This window comes from Anguilla rostrata, chromosome 3, assembly GCF_018555375.3.
Source record: "Anguilla rostrata isolate EN2019 chromosome 3, ASM1855537v3, whole genome shotgun sequence".
Classification (NCBI taxonomy): Eukaryota; Metazoa; Chordata; class Actinopteri; order Anguilliformes; family Anguillidae; genus Anguilla; species Anguilla rostrata.
Genome location: NC_057935.1, coordinates 33,768,329 through 33,788,993, shown reverse-complemented (window position 1 = coordinate 33,788,993; position 20,665 = coordinate 33,768,329). Strand labels below are relative to the sequence as shown.

General features: G+C 36.4%; 4 protein-coding genes across 4 annotated transcripts; all 4 read right to left on the bottom strand.

The window, feature by feature from the left end:
- Positions 1–123: 123 nt before the first annotated feature.
- Positions 124–4,684, bottom strand: LOC135250689 (homeobox protein Hox-D8-like). Its single transcript, XM_064327271.1, has 2 exons — positions 1,658–4,684; positions 124–1,450 (listed from the first exon to the last, which is right to left on the bottom strand). Exons 1-2 carry the CDS (start codon positions 2,076–2,078, stop codon positions 1,167–1,169), a joined length of 705 nt encoding a protein of 234 aa, XP_064183341.1. The 5' UTR covers positions 2,079–4,684; the 3' UTR covers positions 124–1,166.
- A 1,244-nt stretch (positions 4,685–5,928) lies between these two features.
- Positions 5,929–7,654, bottom strand: LOC135250686 (homeobox protein Hox-D9a-like). Its single transcript, XM_064327269.1, has 2 exons — positions 6,738–7,654; positions 5,929–6,386 (listed from the first exon to the last, which is right to left on the bottom strand). The coding sequence occupies exons 1-2, from the start codon at positions 7,282–7,284 to the stop codon at positions 6,142–6,144; spliced, it is 792 nt and encodes a 263-aa protein (XP_064183339.1). The 5' UTR covers positions 7,285–7,654; the 3' UTR covers positions 5,929–6,141.
- A 2,598-nt stretch (positions 7,655–10,252) lies between these two features.
- hoxd10a (homeobox D10a) lies at positions 10,253–12,955 on the bottom strand. The gene is made up of 2 exons (XM_064327260.1): positions 12,108–12,955; positions 10,253–11,163 (listed from the first exon to the last, which is right to left on the bottom strand). Exons 1-2 carry the CDS (start codon positions 12,835–12,837, stop codon positions 10,889–10,891), a joined length of 1,005 nt encoding a protein of 334 aa, XP_064183330.1. The 5' UTR covers positions 12,838–12,955; the 3' UTR covers positions 10,253–10,888.
- Positions 12,956–17,957: 5,002 nt separating this feature from the next.
- Positions 17,958–20,665, bottom strand: hoxd11a (homeobox D11a). The gene is made up of 2 exons (XM_064329925.1): positions 19,339–20,665; positions 17,958–18,665 (listed from the first exon to the last, which is right to left on the bottom strand). Exons 1-2 carry the CDS (start codon positions 19,952–19,954, stop codon positions 18,433–18,435), a joined length of 849 nt encoding a protein of 282 aa, XP_064185995.1. The 5' UTR covers positions 19,955–20,665; the 3' UTR covers positions 17,958–18,432.

The following is a 20,665-nucleotide window of genomic DNA, read 5'->3' as shown; positions in this document are numbered from 1 at the left end:
CTACACAGGTTAGATATAAACACACACGCACTCGCGCGCGCGCCCGCTCTCTCTCTTTCTCTCTCTCTCTCCCACACACACACACACACACACACACAGAAAAGAGTGAATCCACAGAGAATGTTTGTTTCTAATTTTTTTACTTAACAATATCCGAGATGCTTGGAATCATGATGGAGTAAAACTGTAAAAAAAAAGAAAAAAAAAGAAAAAAAAACATCCTGCAAGAAAAGCTAGAAACAATCGAATGAACACATTAACACATTAGGAAATGCTAACAATCAATTATTGATTATCTCCAAAATGCCGGCTGCCGCAGCATCAACTACATTGATTCAAATACACCGGCATGTATTTTTTAAATTTATTTGTTCTTAAAAGATTAATACAGAAAACGTAATCGAACAACGTACAAAAATAAGTACCAATGTACCCACAACGACACAATTTAAGACAGAAAATATTTAAATTGTTTTATTTACTAAAACATCAATGTGAAATGTACAGCTTTTTGTTGACTTTTTCCGCATATGCTAGTTATGATTTTTAATATGTTCCCATTGTTGTTTAATTTAAGGCGCAAACCAGAGCGAAATATGCATGAGTACATATATGTGTGCTTGGGTTTGTGTGAAGAAATCGTGAAGGCCAAAGTAGAATTTTTTTGCAACTGGGCTGGCTTGATACAACATACAACTAGCACATCATTTTCCAGCACAGATGTACACCCAAAATGTGCAGGGTAAAAAAGAAACAACTTTACAATTAAATGAAAAACGACAGGCTATATTATATTGTCGAATAATAAAAAATACAAAAAGACAAGGTTGATCAAGGCACGTTATACTTAGGCTAACAGCTCCCCAAAATACATGACTGAATTTTAATCATTGAAAATGATTTTTCCTTAATGATTTTGAAAACGATTTTGCTTTAAATGAACATAATACAAATTTAATAATTAAACACACAAATACTGTTAAAGCTATTCTCATTTACGTTCATGGAAAACCAAAAAATCGAATAATAACTAATAAGCTATTTAATGATTGTGTGCGTGTGTGTGTGAGAGAGAGAGAGAGAGAGAGAGAGAGAGAGATTTTCCAATCATATTTAGAAGACGGGTCTGAAATTAGCCTAATGTTTTATTTTTTTTTAAATTTTTATTAATTTGTCTCTTTAACGGATCTCTGAGGATCAAAATGCTCTGCTTCAATTTTGAGCTGTGCGTCTGGCCGCGAGGTTGGAAACTTGTCTTTGTTGTTTTCTTTTTTCCACTTCATTCTCCTATTTTGGAACCAGATTTTCACCTGTCTCTCGGTCAAAGCTAGTGTATGGGAAACCTCAATTCTTCGTTTTCTTGTCAGATAAGGGTTAAAGAGAAATTCTTTCTCAAGTTCCAGGGTTTGGAATCGGCTATATGTCTGCCGGCCTCTTCTTCTTCCGGGAGCTGAAACAGAGCCACACTGTGCATTATTAAAATATAACGATGCAGATAATCACAATTAATAAGCCATCTAATATGATTCTATCAAATATTATACTGACATAAAATAGAGAAAGGTAGAACACGAAATTGAATGTCCATGTAGGCTACAATGTTTAGACTGAAGTATACAGCTATACGTGATTTGGAAGCAAGTTTATTGCAGCCAACCTTGAGGTCTCATCCAGGGAAACATCTGAGAAGGAGACGAGTTCTGATTTAAGCATTCTGGTTGCCAGCCAGTATTACTACCGGACGATTTACAGTTAGGGTATTGTAGCAGCTCGGCCTCTCGCTGTGTCGTAAAGAGCTGCTGTCTCTGTAAGTTATCGTATCCGTAAAATTTAGAGCGGTCGCTATGACACGTAATTCCACAAGGATTCGGCTGATAACTTGCATTCGGTATTGCTGCGGTCCCATGGTGGTAAAATTCTTGGACTTGTGCGGAATGTTGGAAACTTGCATTGTTGCCATACACCATCGCATGCCCACTGTTGACATCTTGTGAAAAAGGAGAATCGTAGTAGGCTGGAACTATTGCCTCGCTCGGTTTGTACTTTGAATAGAAGGGGTTGACAAAATAAGAGCTCATTTCTCCTATAAGGTTATTTACTGAAAATAACGACGGATCAATTTTGACTGAAGATCTTTGTCATCCAACAGTCTATATTGAGCGCATAATGCTTTCTCAAATCCAGTGATCAGTGAGCACTTGTGTGGAATAGACCCAAAGTCTTTGCCGTGTCCTTTTGATCACAGTGCAGAATGAAATTAACGCCTGACTGGAAAATGTTTTCCTTCGTTTTACATTTAACGGTCCCGAGGCAAACAAACAGCCTCTGTGATCTGAATATATTTTTTTCTTTCAATAAACTGCCATAGAGATTTGGTTAAGATAATTGGCGGATTACTATATCCCACGCAACGCTTGCACATGCACGCAAGTAACCGAAGTACGCGTATGTAAAATGCTTACGCCACCAAATGTACAGAAAACATAATACTGAGAAGGGAAATAGAATCAAGGTGAAACGGGTTTGGGAGTGGAAAAGTGAATTATTCTCTGCCCAAGGGCGAATGGTTTAGTGAAGCATTTCAAATTTGCAAATAAATGTTTAAGTAAATACAAATTTAAGTAAATACATGTATTGAATTTTCTGGGTTTGGAATATACAATAAATACATACAAAAGACACATTTGAAATCACTGACAAAGTAAAGGTTCTAAGCTTCTAAAGTATTCAAATAAATGCCAAAAGCAAAAGCTCATGCTTTAACTTTACGATTATAATGTAAATATATTCAGCTAAACAACGGCAATGAAAATAAGAAAACCTCCAGGTGAACAAAGTGGTCAAGATCCCAAGGTTAATTACTATTACTGCTTAATGGAAAGCATGACCATGAATGCGCTTCCTATTATTTCTCCCTTTAGGAAACTAGGAAACTAGTTACCGAGGCGAATATTTTGCATACTCAAGTGAGCATGAAGTTTGACCTTAAACTGAAATTTTAACAAAAAGCCTAACTTTAAAATGTCTATATAAAAATGGACCACTGTCTATTATTATTATTATTATTATTATTATTATTATTATTATTATTATTATTCTTATTCTTATTCTTATTCTTATTCTTATTCTTATTATTATTATTATTATTATTGTTGTTGTTGTTGTTGTTGTTGTTGTTGTTGTTGTGTTCTTTTAAGAGCAGCCTAGGACTATATGTAGGCCTAGTACTAGGCCGACAACAGCAGCGGCACCAACATTAGTAATGTTGTGGGTTGGAGCACTGACCTTAAAAAAGCAACATTGACCTGAACTAGTTTTTATCCTTTGCTTATCATGTTTCGTTTCCTGCCGCACTGAAACACACTGTCTAAAATTTAATTATCCTTTAAAATGGAAATGTGCCTTAATTTTGTATCATATGATTGGCTCTTCTTGCCGATTTTTGGTAGCCAAGTTTATGCTATCTGGTTGAGGCATAGTTATGTTCCAGAATAAATGTTGGACTTTATAATGCGAAGTGAAGCCTCGTGGAAATGCATGCAGCTGGAAAAATCGGCACTTTTATTTGACAATTCTACAAGACAATTGGTTGCCAAGGTTATTATCGGCATAATAAATATGTCTGCGAATATATTAAAGGTCTTATTATTCGTTTATTTGTGCTACATTTGAAATACCTTTTTAATGAAAAGAAAATTATAATTTTGTGCGTGGGCGTGATCACCTCATGGCCCCTTGCTTAAAACTATGTTCATACTTCCATTTTATAATTTCACATTATCTTATTATCAGCCTGCGGACAATATAGCAATCTGGTTGTTTTTTAAAGTAACTGATGAATGTGAGAATCAATTACATCCACCGAATGATAGCCTATTGTAAAAAATGTGGAATTGAGATAAGCTATAATATGGCATTCATTATTTTTTCACTATTTCTGCATCGTCAGTTTATTGTTAGAAATTTCGCAATTGGTGTTAAAACTCAATTATATTTTATAAATGAAATGTCAACAATTTACGGCTGGCCTAATTGATATAATTGACCGGCTCGGATGACTGAACACCTTGCTGAAGAAAATAAACATTGCAGCGGAGATCAAAAATCGCCCTTTCCTGGGACTTCTTCTGTAGGACAAGAGCGTCCCCAAGTGGTCATACTATTTCTGACTGTGGTTAAAGCCTTTACCATCTCAACATTTCGTAAACATGCCTGTCTTCCAGTTTACCACGGCTTTATTACCTTCATTATAGTCAACATAAACTAAATTGTTCTTAAATTTAATTTGTCATTAATATCTGAGCTTGCACGCGTGCTTCGTGCATTTACATATACTGCTACCATCAAGAAAAGGCGAGACTGCAGTATGATATAGAAGAGAAAGAAATGAATACCATTTTGATGAATACAAATAATATATTTATGTCTGGATATATTTAGGCTACATGTTAGCATTAGTTCTGACATGATAGAAAAAACCATTAAACAAGCCTTTTTAAACTGCATGCGTATCGTTTTCACGACTGTCACTGAAATGCTGCTGATGAATAAACGTGACTTTCCGTACATCTGGGGATTGCTTTCCTCTAAGTTTCAAGGACGAATTATCTATCAACCAGACGAAAAGTTTAAAAAGTCTGCATTTTTGTTTGTCAGAAACAGACACAAACACCCAAACAGGACAGTTTCAAAGAAGAGTACAATTACAGCCCTTGCCCATAAACTAATTTAGAGCAGACGTCTAGCCATCTCAATGGTTTTATTGGGCCGTGTTTCTTCCTGCTTTAAAGCAATTGTAGGTAAGGTTCGTCAATAAATTGCGTGTCCCTGCAAAACCTCAATAATACACACTTTATTAGTGGGATATATTCCAACAATGGATTCCTAAAACAGGCATGTGGAAATTGAATGGCCACAACACCAATTGCAGAATTAAAATACAAATTTACGGAGGTTTTAAAAAAAATGTCTTGAAAAGAAGGCTCTGATTTGACTAGCTAAAACAGCAGTTTTTAACGCTATTATTTTCGGTGCTATGTAGGCCCAAAACAAATGTTAGTCGGAAGTTATATTATTAAACACAGAGTTGGCCTGATATCAAGGCCACATATCATCGATTATCACACAGTTGCATTTGTATATGGTAAAGGACGTTATATTTATTTATAGTATACAATGAAGGCTATGGAGTTAGGAGAGCAACTGCTCATTCAGATCCTCCTGGCCAAGTACAATGCCGTAAGTAGGCTATTTGACGTCCAGAGCACGAAACCATTATATTAATGGTGAGGTTCAGCGAAAGGAAATTAACATTCACCGAAGATAAGTGGCTTTAAACCGTAGAAGTGGTGTTTTCCTACGTAACGGTACGCTAGTAGAGATTGTAGCACACTGTGCCCGAGTAGCCTAATGTCGCATATGTTCTTAATTTAGGCCATATTTTAACCTATAAAACGCAGGTTAAACTGGTTTTCAAATAAAATGGTACATTTTATCTCCAGAAGGCAAATTCTGATAAGTTCTTTTTCAAATATTGCACCCGAAGAATGTATTTATAAAGAGACTGGTTTAAAACAATGGGGTTTTGTATTTATCATTGCACGATGTTTAGAATTTGAAGAAGTTTGTCTCAGATTGACTATAGGCTATATACTTTGATCTAATTTTTGTATTTAGTAAAATATGACAAATAACACAAACTAGTCTGTCAATTAATTTGAAATTCAATAACGTCTTTGATATGGTTAGCCACGCGTTTTTTCGGCCATTGATACAATTCACCTTTGTGCGCTTCATAGATTTGCAAAGCCGATTTTGAAAACATAACAATACAAATCTACTTATTTACAGAGAATATTTTGGAAATACTTTAACATTCATTGTTTAAATTTTTAAACTTACATATTTACTTGGGGATACAATTTGCAATTCATTTTAAGACTCAACATTTATTTCCTTAAAAAGCAATAAAGCACATGTGCAGACATTTTAACCTTTCCATAACATGTATGGACAAACTAAACAATGTTTTATACACAGGCTCCTAATCAAAGTGTTACTCTAGCACATTACTTATACCACATATACATCAAAGAGGGTAGGTAAAACAGTTCAGTCCTTGCTCTTTGAGTCTGGCGTTAGTCATTGTTGATCCTTACTGCCCCTCTCTCTGTTCATCTTTTTCATTTTCATTCTTCTGTTTTGGAACCAGATTTTTACCTGCCTTTCAGTCAAATTAAGAATTCTAGCAACTTCGTAACGGCGATCTCTTGTCAGATACATGTTATAAAGGAATTCTTTTTCCAGTTCTAGGGTCTGATATTTTGTGTAAGGACATCGCTTCTTTCTTGTGGAACGTGCATGAATCCAATTAGCAGCTGGGTTGCCTGGAATAGAAAGGGGACACAATAAACATTAATACTGTTTTATTTAAAAAACGTTGTGAACAGCCACTGAAGAATAAAGGAAAATACATTATGGATGTTTCCATGTTTCTCTTTGGGAAATCCAATTATGAGATGGTGCTATTTTACTTTCATTAAAAAATAAACTGAAAGACGAATATAGGCTAATATAATTCCGTATTTAATCCCATAATTTGCAGGCATACACAGTTTTTTCTTTTCATCATAGTAAGAGACTAGACACTTTTATAGGTTAGTAAAACCCCCAGTTTTACACACCCCGCTCGTACAGTTTCTAAGGCTGTAAATCAAGGGGCAATTTCTTTTACTTACTTGGGTCAAGTTGCTGCTGCTTCTCTTCTTTGGGCTCACCGTGGCTCGAAATGTCGCTGGCAATCGGTTCTTTGGTTGCTTTATCCTTGTTTTCCAATACTGCTCCACAAATGTAGTCCGGAACGACAGGAGTCTGTGCTTCGAATGCGGCGCACTCAGTCCTTTTCGACGGTAAACTTTCGGGCTTTGTCCCGTAGTGTCGACTGCTTGGATGGAAGCCGGAAAAAGAAACGGAGTTGGAGATTGGGTCTATCCAGGAGCGGACATATCTGTTTTCTGTGCCTGCGAGTTGGGGCTGGTGTACGTAGGGATGGTAAATCCCTGAAACGGCTGTGGACTGTGGGTGAACCGAGGACCAAGACGTGGGGAAGACGGCGGATTTGGGTGCAAAGCTACAAGACGAAAAATCTGCATTATCTCCTGCACCTGATGGCCTTGAGGTCGCGGTGTGCGAGCTCTGAACAAAACGAGCTCCGTACACGTCCTCTGCTTCATGTCCTATTATTGAGTCTACATAATAGTTACTAAGTGTACTACTAGTCGACATTTTTGGATCTCTTCGTACTCATATAAAAGGCTACACTGTTAAAGATACGTTCCCTCTGAACAATCATAGTATTTTTGCTGGCTTCATCTTCAGCGATTGGTTACATGAATCACGTGATCATATTTACCAATACAGTCAGTAAATCAATCCGCATATAACGGTACGCTTAATTTCGACACTTTATTCAACTAACACCAACTGTAGGCTATAGTATTAGAAAGGAAATCAAACATTGAAGTTTAAGCCACTTTCACAGGTCTTGGTGTTTAAAATATGTGTTACAGCAGAGGGCGGTCCGGGACTATTTCTTTACGTCGACAGATTAGTACACCCATTTATTTCATAACCACCACTCAACATTGTGATGCTTTGGCAAATAATTTTAAATGTGTGTAAAATCTTAGAAGAAATCGTCGTAAGGTATGTTGTACACTCAACGCTTGTAAAATATTTTATAGACTACTGAGTTGTAACTCCTCATAAAATAAACGTAATAACATGTCATAAAATAAAGAATAACGTTGCTTTCGGATTTCCGTTTTATATTCTTCTAGTGTTCGTACAATGAACAGTAGTTCGCGTAGATTCAGGTACTCTTGCATATTTGGCTCACAGAGTAATCTTTGTGTACTGATTATATTTATTAAGAAGAGCGCCATAATGTTTTTATGTCTGTCAATAAAACTTTTATGAGGTGCATTTGATTATACATTAATGTGCCCTTAATAAAACGGACTCTTGGCGTAACAAAGTGAATCTGCATAGAGTGATGTATGAATATGTTTGTTCGGAAGAATCATTTTTCCCTGATTTTGAACTTTCTACCATTTTTCATTTGGAGTATGATGCCGTCCACTAGACTCATTGTACAAGTACAAATCATCATTGGAGGTATTTTGATTTTCATTCCTCTCTTTCCTAATTAAAATGTTGTTAAGTTCAAAATAGATTGATTTATCATTCATAATAATTACAAAATGCAACAATCAAGTCTAAAAAAACGCCAGAGAATATTTAGGCTGTGTATTTTAAAACTGATTTTACTACTGACGCTGAGCCCACATCACAAAGAAAGAAGCAAAGAAAGTAAATAGAGTATGACATGTCCATACACTATGCGCACCACTCTTGTACACGGGTTTTTTCACGGTATCATGTTTATTAGTAGCCTAATATTTTTATAGCCAACAGTGAAACTAAAACACACAAAAAGAGGATAATGTCCAAAACGCTTTGACAGCCAAGTTGTGGTTAGCTGGCAACGTTTAGTCGTCCAGCTTGTGTGTGACATCATTTAAAATGAAATGAAGGTACACTGCTATGATCTATGCCGCTATAACTATAGTCTGCTTGGCTTTCGAACAATTGAATAGAAGCATCCTGATGAAGTGTCAATATATATCTAGGCCTTACAGAGGAGCAGAGAGAGTTGGCCATTCAAGGCACCTTACCTACGCATTTAACCATAGTTTTCACTATGAATTTGCGAATAAATCGAACAGGTCTCTCAATATAATTCGAAAACCCGTCCCCATCAAACACACAAACACAGCACGCGCGTGCGCGCGCGCGCGCGCGCACACACACACACAGATCAGTATAAATAGATGGTATTATGCACCTGCTCATCACAACAACCATGGCAATTATATAGTGATATATTGTATGTTATATATTATATAAAAAACGTATGTGGTTGTTTGTGTACGTGTATATGCGCGCGTGTTTATGTGTGTGTGTGTGTGTGTGTGTGTGTGAGAGAGAGAGAGAGAGAGAGAGACAGACAGATAGACAGACAGACACCATACCATGTTTACTTGTGTGTTTAGACTATTTTGACGACACTGCCACGTTTATGCATAAAACATCAATGAATCAAAAAAAAAGCTTTCAAGAATTTTGTGGAGAAATAGTAGCCTACTGATGAGAGCAAAATATTCAGGATTCAAAATATATTTTGTTGACAGAAATTTGAATTGTTCGTAACATAAGTCAACGTGATTGCATTTCCTCGACCTTCTTTCTTTGAAATATAATACAGAGCTTTCAAATCATCTGTATTAACGCTATGAGATTTATTTCTAAAGGATGGTGCGCTTAAACTTTAATGAATAGGTATATCTTGGCTGTATAAGCAAATTGTTGTCCTGTTAAAATGAATTTACATCCTTATCGTAGTCTACTGAGGAAATGTGCAAAAGTGTAAGTGTATATCTTTAAAATGCTTTAACTTTGGGATTAATATATGCGACACAAACAAGAAAGATTACATGAGATAAAACCATCTTAAAAACAAATCAAATAGGCTCCATTCAATCGTACAGCAAAAGGCTGGTAAATGTATTCTGATTAGACTTTACGATTACTTATTTTTAACAAAAGAAAACTGTAATCTATATTGTTAAATATTGAAGCGGACTCGAGAAAATAAGACAAAGTGGTTTGGTCTTAATATTTAGCCACTTAAATTCTTCATAGCTACACACACCCAAATACACATTTAAAACAATTAAGGATTTACGATTTACGCAGGATGCTTCGGGTTCTGTAGGAAGTTAATTGAGACAATGCGCAGTGAAGTATATTCATTTTACAATGGTAGATATCTGTAAATAATTTCTGCATTACAATACCTCTTGTCCCCTTCTCTCAGGCAATTTATTAATTCTAACTGATCCTGTGTGTAATGTTTACTTCTTCGTCATTGGATTATCTTGTTGCGGGTTGGTACATACAGGCTAGCTGCTTGGTTGGCGTGAACAACAGAATTTATTGCAATGTAAGGGTGTTGGATTGAAGTTGTAAGAGCTTCGAATTAAAGGGTTCTATTTGATATTTTGTCAAAATAATTGAACACCCAAATGCTGTTCGTTATGTCATTTCGCAATGCAACAAGCTATATACCGACTAACACGTCAGTCCTTACACATGCCAGCATTTAATGGATATGAATGCTATAATAAAGGAGTTGAAAATGTTCGTATCTCAAAACTATAATCTACAAATAGAACCCTATAATTTTAAGAGCTTTATTTGCCGCTAGAACAAAGGACAACTATTTTGACATATTTAATTTATTGCAAGGTACATGCCACAAAACATGCATTAATGTTACACCCATATGTTAACAATACTTATCACATCTACTATATAGAATTGTATATGTTTAAGAATGCACAAAATTGAAGTAGTCTACTTTAATGGACGAATGTTTCGCTAATCACGTAATAACAGTAAATGTGCTTTCATGTTCAAAATCATGGTCTGCTGTGAATTTCAAAACAAGTCTCTTCCACGACGATGTCTTTCTTTTCAATCAAACAAACCAAAAACACTCCAACAATGGGGGTCTGCAACACTTTAATAATTTAAGACCTATATATAAACGAGTTCATCGTTACCCTGTGATGAAACAATTTAAATTACACAACGCGCCACTTTAGAATACCATCAAGTGAATACAATAAAAGCATAACGTAAAGTAGCAAAAACAAGTTACGGTTTCCAGACTGGAAAAAAGATGTCCAATATCCCCAGTGCATCATTCTGATGAAGGAAGGGAAAGGGGAAAAGAGGTAAAAAGAATATGCATTAATGTGTATGCTCACGAAAAAGTGAGATTTGAGGTAAGTTCCCGAATTCGGTTTTCCCTGCTCATCTTCTTCAGCTTCATTCTTCGATTCTGAAACCAAATCTTCACTTGTCGGTCGGTGAGGTTGACACTTTTACTGATCTCTAGGCGGCGCTCACGTGTCAGGTACATGTTGAACAAAAACTCTTTCTCTAATTCCAGGGTTTGATGCTTTGTGTAGGGGCATCTTTTTTTCCGTCCACTTTTTGCAGTCAACCAATTGCTCGTTGGAGGATCACTTTTACATTCTGAAAAATGGTATTAAAGGAACATAATTAGACGGGAGATTTCATAATCATCGACTGGATTTTATCATTTTTTATCACATTTTTATTTACTATCATTAAGCAAAAAAAAAAAAAATCAATTTCACAGAATAATTTCGTAATACTAAACATTAAGCCAGTGTTAATGTGTACTCTCTCTCTCTCTTTCTCTCTCATATATATATATATATATGAAAAATTGTTCAAATTCACCTTGATTATATACAAACATGATATATTGGTAATATGATGCATGAGTGAAAATAGTACGCTAATGTCATAAAGAAGCCAAAGGAAATATGGAGACAGTATTCATTCCTTTAACATCAATTAGGCTTTTTAAAGTTGACAAAACAGCAAACAGCATGTATAGTATGTTAGTAATATTGACATCTCCAGAATAAGAATTTTAAAGAATGTGATAGTCATTAAGCAAGTTGGTCTCAAAAAGAAAGAAAGCAAAGAGCTCAATGGAATAAGAAATATAGTGCCATTTAGCAAAAATATTTAAAAATACTAATTAAAAATTCCCTAGAAAAAAGCAAATATTACATCATCATAAAAAGGTGAGGCATAAAAATATCCCGTAATGCTGAAACGTGGCTGCAAACAGCAATAACTCAAGAATATTGTTATTTTATGTCCTGCATATTTCGTCGTAAAAATGAAACACATGGCCCTATTAAACACATTACAGTAAAACAAAACAGTGGAAAAAAACTATTATTAAATTCAGCGCAAACATACATACTACACGATGACGCGGAGGAAGAGTGTCTATTCCCTGTAAAAGCATTTTACTACAACTTTAGTACGGCTCTCATTAAACATTACGACTTTGGGTTGTTTGTGTTTTATATTGGGTTTTATGATGCCGGAGCGTTCGTATTACACTACGACGCGATCAATCCTTTTATTATACCCACCTTTAGTTTCCTTCTGTGGCAATTCTGGGCTGGAGGCAGACGTTTCAGTGGAGCAGTTCTTTTCCTCTTGCGAACTCGACTTAGGATCTGGGCTTTCCACTGGTGTTGGGGTCTTGGTCGTCTCCTGGTTGTTCGGTAATTCGGTTATTTTCTTTTCCACTTCGAGAAGCGAAGACAGCTGCGGTTTTGGAGTGACTCTGCTCAGCTGCAAAATAGTGTTTGGACTCGTCTCGTGGCCAAAGTCTTGGTTTTTCCCAGATGCGTAAGTTTGACTCAGTCTGAAATAGCCTGGGACGGGAATTTCTGGACCATCAACAGAACAAGATTCGGGTATCAAATTAGCGTATGCGGGGATTTCTGATGAGCTGACCTTTGCTCTCTTTTCGGAATACATGCAGCAAGTACTTTCTTCTTTTATGTTTTGTGAAAACGTGCACGTGGGCATCTGGGCGGAAGGTTGCTCTATTCTGCACGATCTGTTCGGGTCAGCCCAGCCATCAATTTGAGGTATATATGAATGGACATTCATGCCCATGTTTTGGTGGCTAACTTCTCCCCTTTTACCGAGAGACGGCATAAGTCCACAGGTTTGCATTCCATAAGTTCCCATTTCTGTACTGGTTGGCATGTACATATTACCGCTGGAGTAGAAACTGTCTGTTCTACAAGCGCTAATCAAAGAATCTACTAGAAAAGTATTTGCTGCTGGAGAGCTGTTGGGAAAAGACATTTTGAAGATGTTTTAAAGAAGCGATAGATGTCCTTTGTAGGCTGACATATCTAGCAAAACAATCCCCGTGTTACTCGGGATGCCTCCCCGCGACCACATGACAACCACACCAATGAAATTTGAAAATGGCCTTGAGACGCTGCCTCTTCTCGCGTCACGTGGGCGCATTGGCACTTGATTGGGATCTCAGATATGGTCAACAGCGACACCTAGAACACGGACTTGAAATTGATTCTAAGGCTGACAAAAGGCAACTTGAGCATTAAAAACCCCTTTTCATTTGACACGTGAAATAAAATTATACCTTAGCGCGATGAAATTGCTGGACCGGCAGATAAACTTTATAAAGGGAAAGCGACATTTAGGCTCAGTTGTAAATGCTTATTGCTTTTCACGTTTTAAGCCTAACTGGATTCCAAGTGATTGTTTTCCCTGTAAGTCTCTCAGGCAGATGTATTATGAGGCTGTGCATGCACGCTGTATATCACGATTTGGAATAAATGAGGACTTCGGAATCTGCGCTGTTCTTTAAAGCACAAAAAGGCACATATGAGACACTGTGTATATGTAGTGTTTGTGTGTAGTGTATGTACTATGTAACTTCCGGATTAAATTGTTTTGTAATGTAAATACGCTTGTTACATTTCCCCGAACTGTTCCATTTATGTTACAAGTCTGGAATTAATATATATTGTCTTTAATAGACTTTGTAAACGCATTTGTACTGGACATCATGAGTACCCAAGGTTGTCGTGAATTTATGAATACATATTAAGGAGAATCAGGGCGATCAATATATTCCTCATCTGCATTCGAAGGCTTCCAGGTAATTTTCTTGCTGTTGAAGCTTTTCCGAGAATTATACCCTTAGTTAAAATAGTTGTTCAACAATTTTATTAAGAAATTAATTGCGACTTTGTAAATGATAAGATTAATAGATTTAAATGCTAAGTTCTGACGTTAGGACTGGCAGGATAACCTATATAATAATCATTTATACTTCTGATTTTAGTAAAACAGAATAATTGCAGTAAACTTTGTTTGAAATGTAAACTCCCATTCATAATGCAAACATAGTCGCGATGTACCATATATTACTCTGATAAAAATACAATAACCATACAGAAAATTGCACACACACCCACTAACACGCCCGCGCCGTGGTGTAGTCTATACATAATGGGCTTAGAGTTTGAGACGTTTGGAAGTAAACCATCAGTCATGTTTTGCATATAATAATCACACTGTACAACGTCTTGTAGCTACTATTGTATAAGTAAAAACATTGTGAGAACAATGCGAAAAAAAATATAAGAAGTGCCTTCCGACAAGAATATTCGCACTGCGTTGAATTGCAGTCTTTATGGGCAAAACAGTCAGTAAGCACATGCATGTTCAAGGTTATCAGAGCTGGTCATACCAAAGTAAATAATTTATATTAATCTGAAATGTATTGTATCTTATTTACAAAACACATTCAATGGTGTTTATATATGCAGAAATAAAAAAATCGCTGGCCCTGAAGTTGCATTTTGTCTTACAGATTGCATTTTAGATAGGATTCAAGGGGGAATGAAATGAATACTAACGCAAAGATCTCACGGATACGTTACACAGCTATCATTTTGTTTTCTGCCTGGAAAACAGAAACGCCCCCCCGTGCCCCCAGACAACGAGATGGTCTACTGGTGCTCTAAAATCCCTCTGAACCACAGCCAAGATGGTGTATTTTTACGGCTTGACGCCTACACAAATCATAAACTGCAAAACCATACACGACCTACAATATAACAGAAACTACAGACTGTGGCTTAAAGAAAACCTCAAGACAAAACTTCTCATCTAGGAAATGCGTTCGAAACAAACAATGAAGGGCAGCAAACGCGCGCGCGCGCGCACGCACGCACACACACACACACACACACAAATACACACACACACTCACAGACACACACACACACACACACAGAAATAAGCACGCACTCAAGCCCGCGCGTACAAGCACTCCTCCCAAACAAGGCAGCGACCGGGAGGACATCAAGAATACTTGAATTAATATAAAGGTGGCCATGAAGTATTTATGGAAATTTAATCCAAGTCGCTATGGTAATGGGTAGTTGTGGATAAATTTGTGATATTATAGCGAAATCCGCTAAGACAAGAAAGTAGGCACACGGATTGCCCTAAATTAACTGTCTCACAATGGTATACAAATATTTATTTTTACTTTTTTTAAATTTCATTTTATTTTTACTTTCAGCCGAGCACCAGCTTGCTGAAATCTGTTTTATTTTAGGGTTTGGACATTTTTTACAATCATTTTTTAATTGTAATAGTTTAGATTTTATTTTAAAGAAGTCTAGACCCGATCTAAATATTTTTATGAACAGAGGGAAACAAAAGGCTATATAGTCGGTTAACTGAAAAAATCAACGTTAAACAAATTGACCGAATCCATATTGTATTTGATCTATTAAAATATTTCAACGGAAGTATTGTTTATAACGTTTAACTTTCCCCGTTGATTCTGTGTTAATTCGTTATCAATAAGATACAAATCGTAATGGCAATACTATATTTTATTAGAAAGGCTGGATCTTCGTGGATATAATTATACGTGTTTTATTTCCACATAGAAATAATTCCGTTTTGGGCGCAACTTTTAATGTCAAACTAAAAATGTATATGCTTGTTAAGGGAAAATATGCTGTTTCTTACAGAGGGACTCCAGTTAAGAAAAGACGAGGGAAAAGTACCTGAGCATTTAGTTTCATTTTTGGAAGAATAAGAAACACTCTTATTAAATTAATATATGACATACATAATTTAATTTAGCCTATAATATTGCTTTGAATAGCGAATTAATAGTACCCGAACAATACTGCGTCTCGCATATACAAACATTATTTTAAAGATAGCCAAACAGAAATAGCCCAACGGTATGACAAATCTTCGTAAAGCTATGATACAGGTAGCCCACTCCCACAAAATTAACTATTTCCTTAAATTACCGTTTATTTGCTGAATTAACGTGTTTTTACTCAGTTTTACTAGTCTCACCGATGCAATTATATAGGATTCAATTTATAACTTTGGTGGAAGTAGTCTATGTTTACCTTCAGATAAATGTATTTTCTCCGAAAATAAAAAGGTACAATAGTTAAATGAGAAAATACATAGTACTGCAGCTAAAATACGTTTGGAAAAATGTTCGGAAAATATAACGAAAAACATTAAATAACAGCAGGAGAATAGCGACCATGCTGGTCATCCATTAAGATTAAATTAAATATAATAAGATAGATAAAAAAATACATTCAATATTGCCCTTTAGGTTATAGGCTATTATATCGACACTAATTCGTAATAGCCAAACAGAACAATCGTTGTTACAACATTGTAAGAATCCAGTAGTAATACCAGATGTTTATTTCTTTTCCCCAGGATTTTGCCTGGAGAGCGACCTCTTGTGGTTACCAGCAGAACTGACACGTAGCAAGGAACTTGACATACGGCATCCTATAAACGGAACCCAATTGTCCCATGAGTAAAATGGATGAATTAAAATTTAGCAGAAAAATTGATGAATACATTGCATAAAAGCATAAAGTAACTGTGTAAAATTAATTTAAATGAGAATACAAATGAAAAAAAATTCACATTACTATTTTGCCCCTCCTTCATATCTAAATGCTTTACAGAATTTTAAAATTTCAAAAAGAATTTTAAAATTTAGATCACAGGGTCCGTTCTGGCGTGGTTACAAAACATTAAATAAATAGGAAATTTCACGGGAAAATAAGATTCCAGAATGTTTGCTTAGCATGGTTATTGGGCTGACTATTCACGAAGTTAATATTGTCTTATGGGTGACTTCGCCTATACATGCAAAACACGAAGCATGGATATACTGAAATATGCTCACCATATTTCTTATTTAGATATGCTGATATTTATTTAACTTTCTGTGATATGTATTTACATATTTCTTACTACCTAAAAGCATGCTGATTCTGCGTTGTTTTGAAATGTGAAAGCAAAAACTGAGTCACAGCATGAGCTTGTTTTCAATCTTAGGAAACTCACTGTCGCGCAGCCATGTTGGAAGCCCACTTCTGCAGTGCATAAATGATTTGGAAGGCCTCAGTTTAATATAAGAATAGCCATAAATGCCCAACGCGTATTTGAAATGGTTGAAGATGACAAACAAGGCGTTAGAGACGTTCAATAGCAAAATCTAAATTTTGTGTGACAACAATGTTTTTTTTTTTTTTTAATATACATTCTTATCTACATTTTCCCCAAACCTTTGTTTTGGGTGAAGATAGCAACATTTTCCGGAGCCAGGAAACTAATATCGGAATTCAGTTTGTACATAGACATTTGATGTATTTTGTTTTGAAAAGCATATTTTTAAATTTAAATCAACGCCATCACAGTCGCCAAGCGTCGTTGCGCACAAAGTCATTTTTGGACACATGCAGGTCCAATAGCCCCCAATTTAAACATTTACAAGTAGTTTTATTATGTCGTCTAGACGGCTCAAGGTTTAGTAAACACACTAAACCTTGAGCCGTCGTTCAGAAGAAAAACGAAAAAATCAGGGTCCCGCCTTATTTAAAATAGCAAATTCTGTTTCATAGTTTTCTAAAATAAGTAACCATGGAAAGCTTTATAACCATTGGCCGTATATATGTGTGTGTGTGAGTGTGTGTGTTTTGTCGCAATTTTGTTATTTAATCCTATATTAATCCGCAAAAATGTTGGACGCAAGTTGCAGAGTAAGCTCACAATGTCACCGCATTTCTCAAAAAAAATGTATCCAATATTTGTAAATGATTAATTATCTATTTTAAATACATACTATCATTATGTCCACCTGGTCGTCTTAACTTATGCTTTCAAGTACACTTATTGGCACATATACAATAAAATAAGAACACGCGCGCGCGCGCCCTAGCGCGCTCCCGGGCACCCACACTGACACACACACATACAGAATACACATACACGCGCTCACAATGGAGATTACACTGCATTAATAGTGTTAGTTTGAAATTGTTTGAAATGAACCATTTGAGAAATACAATTTTGGTAAACTTTAGTTTTATTTAGTTCCATACATAGCATGCGTCTAAGAAATAAATGCATACATGGGTCTATACTGTTATAAAACGCCATATTGATTACTGTAATCAAATTCTTTGTTGCTTACTGCAAATTGTTCATAAGTCAATGAATTCAGTAAATGAAATAAATAAATAAAAATTATCGGCACACAGCAAGTACATTTACAAAACATTCACCGTCTAAACAGTGGGAGAACTAAAATGAAGATTGTCATAGTTTTCTTGTTGGTCTGACTCTACTGAACAATTCACTAGGTACTGTGTTTAAACAAGGGGATAATAATCAGTTGTGTCTTGTGGTAAAAACTGCTGAAGCCACCTTTGCATAGTTTAAAAATTTGCAGTTGATCTGCATTTCTTGAAGTACCCAAGAGTCTCGAGACTGCGCATCAGCGTCTCACCACTTATAACCATCCCATTGTTGAGGTCACTGTTATGATCAGCTCTTTCCTTTAAAAGCAGAATGTCAAAACAAAGGGTTCCCAGTGAAATACTGGAGCCGATCCCTGTTTAATTTTTTTTCTTTCATTCGTCGGTTCTGGAACCAAATCTTCACTTGCCGATCAGTCAAATTTAACATTCTTGACAACTGAAGCCTCTTCTCTTTGTTTATGTACACATTGAAAAAGAATTCTCGTTCAAGTTCTCGGATTTGGTATTTGCTGTAGGGGCATCTCTTTTTTCTTGACTTTGAAGAACCTAGAGTGTGTGAAGAAATAGAGGAAGAGAAAGAAAGAAAGAAAGAAATAAAGAAAGAGCCAGGGTATGTTAAATGCAATATTTAAGGTCACCTTTACTACATATTTATCCAGTTCGTAATATGAATTTGTGTTCAAACACGTATGTCAATACAAGTTCTAAACACGCCCCCTCCACAGACAGACGTAAACACATGCAGGAATGCACACACACACACACACACACACACACTACACTTCTAATTTAAGGCAAACATGAGAACGTTTTGTTTTACATTTGAAATTAAATCCGCAACACGCCGTGTCATACAAAGGCAAACTACTACTACAAAAGCAATTTCATTATTTCATGCCAAAATGAACAGAATTTCCCTGGACATTATTGCCGAAACAATACGGCAAGAAAACCACAATAACAACAATTGTTCGTGATATCGTATAGTTACAAATCTACGATATTGTTCATGTAATTTTGTAAACCTCAATTAGGAAGGCATTATGCATCAGTGGTATTGCTAAAGCCCACCTAAACTGTTTTCCCATCATAAATATTTTTACAACAACAAAGCAAATCTAATAGGGTATATAAAAACGTATGCGTGCTTATAAAGCTGCATATAAAATCAGACCGCAGTCGACATGTACTCTAACCCCAATTTAATGCATGTACCTACTTAGACCGTTGTTCTTCTCCTCCGCACAATTCGATAAAGAGGACTCTTCGTCAATGTTTTCTGGTGGGTTTCGTTTCTCCTGCTCTGAACTGTCCGCGGACAGTTTATTACACGCAGCATCTCTGGGGATCCCGGATTCTGTCCTTCCTTTCGAGTGGTCGGAGTCGGGCTTCTCGGGGGCAGCGTTAATAGTCTCAAAAAACTGGTCAAAACCTTGAGGAAGGACCCCATTTCTGCCGACATTAGTGAATAAATTGCATGATGTATTGGATCCACCGTGGTGGCTGTATACGGAATCATTTTTGAATAGCATATCAGTTCTGGTCGACGACTGGATTAGATCTCGGTGCATTATGTCTTCCGTTGGATAGTAGGAAGCGTAATTACCCCTGTAATGCCATTTACTTGGGTGATCGAGTCCATAGTCTCTGAAGGCAACCTCCCGAACAGGTTGGACTTGAGCTATATTGGACGAATAAGGAAAATTGACTTGACACGAAGTAGTCTGAGGTAAAAACGAAGACACCGACGAAAAATCCGGAGCCGATACGTAATAAGTACAGTTAGGCAAATACATATTTGACGCACAGTTGCTGCGATCGTCATACTCCGTCATGTCTTCTTTTTGCGTTTGAGAGTAGGGTTAGGCAGCGTGTGCGTGTGTTAAACTTTGTTCATCTATTGCACTACAGGCGCGTGGACAGGACCCGTGAGGAAGAAAACATAGGAAACGTAGGCTGACGTGCAATTCATCTTGATCGATTCTTGAGGTAATTGTGTCATGTGATCCGGTAAAGAAATTACCATATATCAATATCAGTCATTAAGAACTATCTTGAGCAACTCTTATGTGCGCGAACAAGTCACGTCAGTGGTCGCCTATAGGTCCTGCAGAACCCCCAATGTAAATCTTACTTTTCCCATACGAATTAGGCATTAGTAAACAATCGCTGAAATATTAACGTGAAGCGCTTCTCGATGGATCTGGGTGGATTGCAAAGACAAACACTTGCCTACGTCTTGGTCACGTCTTCTGAATATTTGCAGACGGCCCTTTAACGAATAAAAGTAGGCGTAACATGTTATTACGGTCACACATGTTTTCGTCCATTATTCACCCAACCATGAATGTATGCCTTTTCGGTAGCTGTTGCAATTTGTGAATTCTTGTATATTGCATCCATCAATTCACCCCAGCAAACCATGCAAAACACTTTTTAACATTTTAGCCATCTTGCTTTATTTTAACGTAAAGTCGATATGCATATGAAACGTAACATTAAATCTAAACTGTAAATAGCCTTAACTTTAATCCTATGAGCAACAC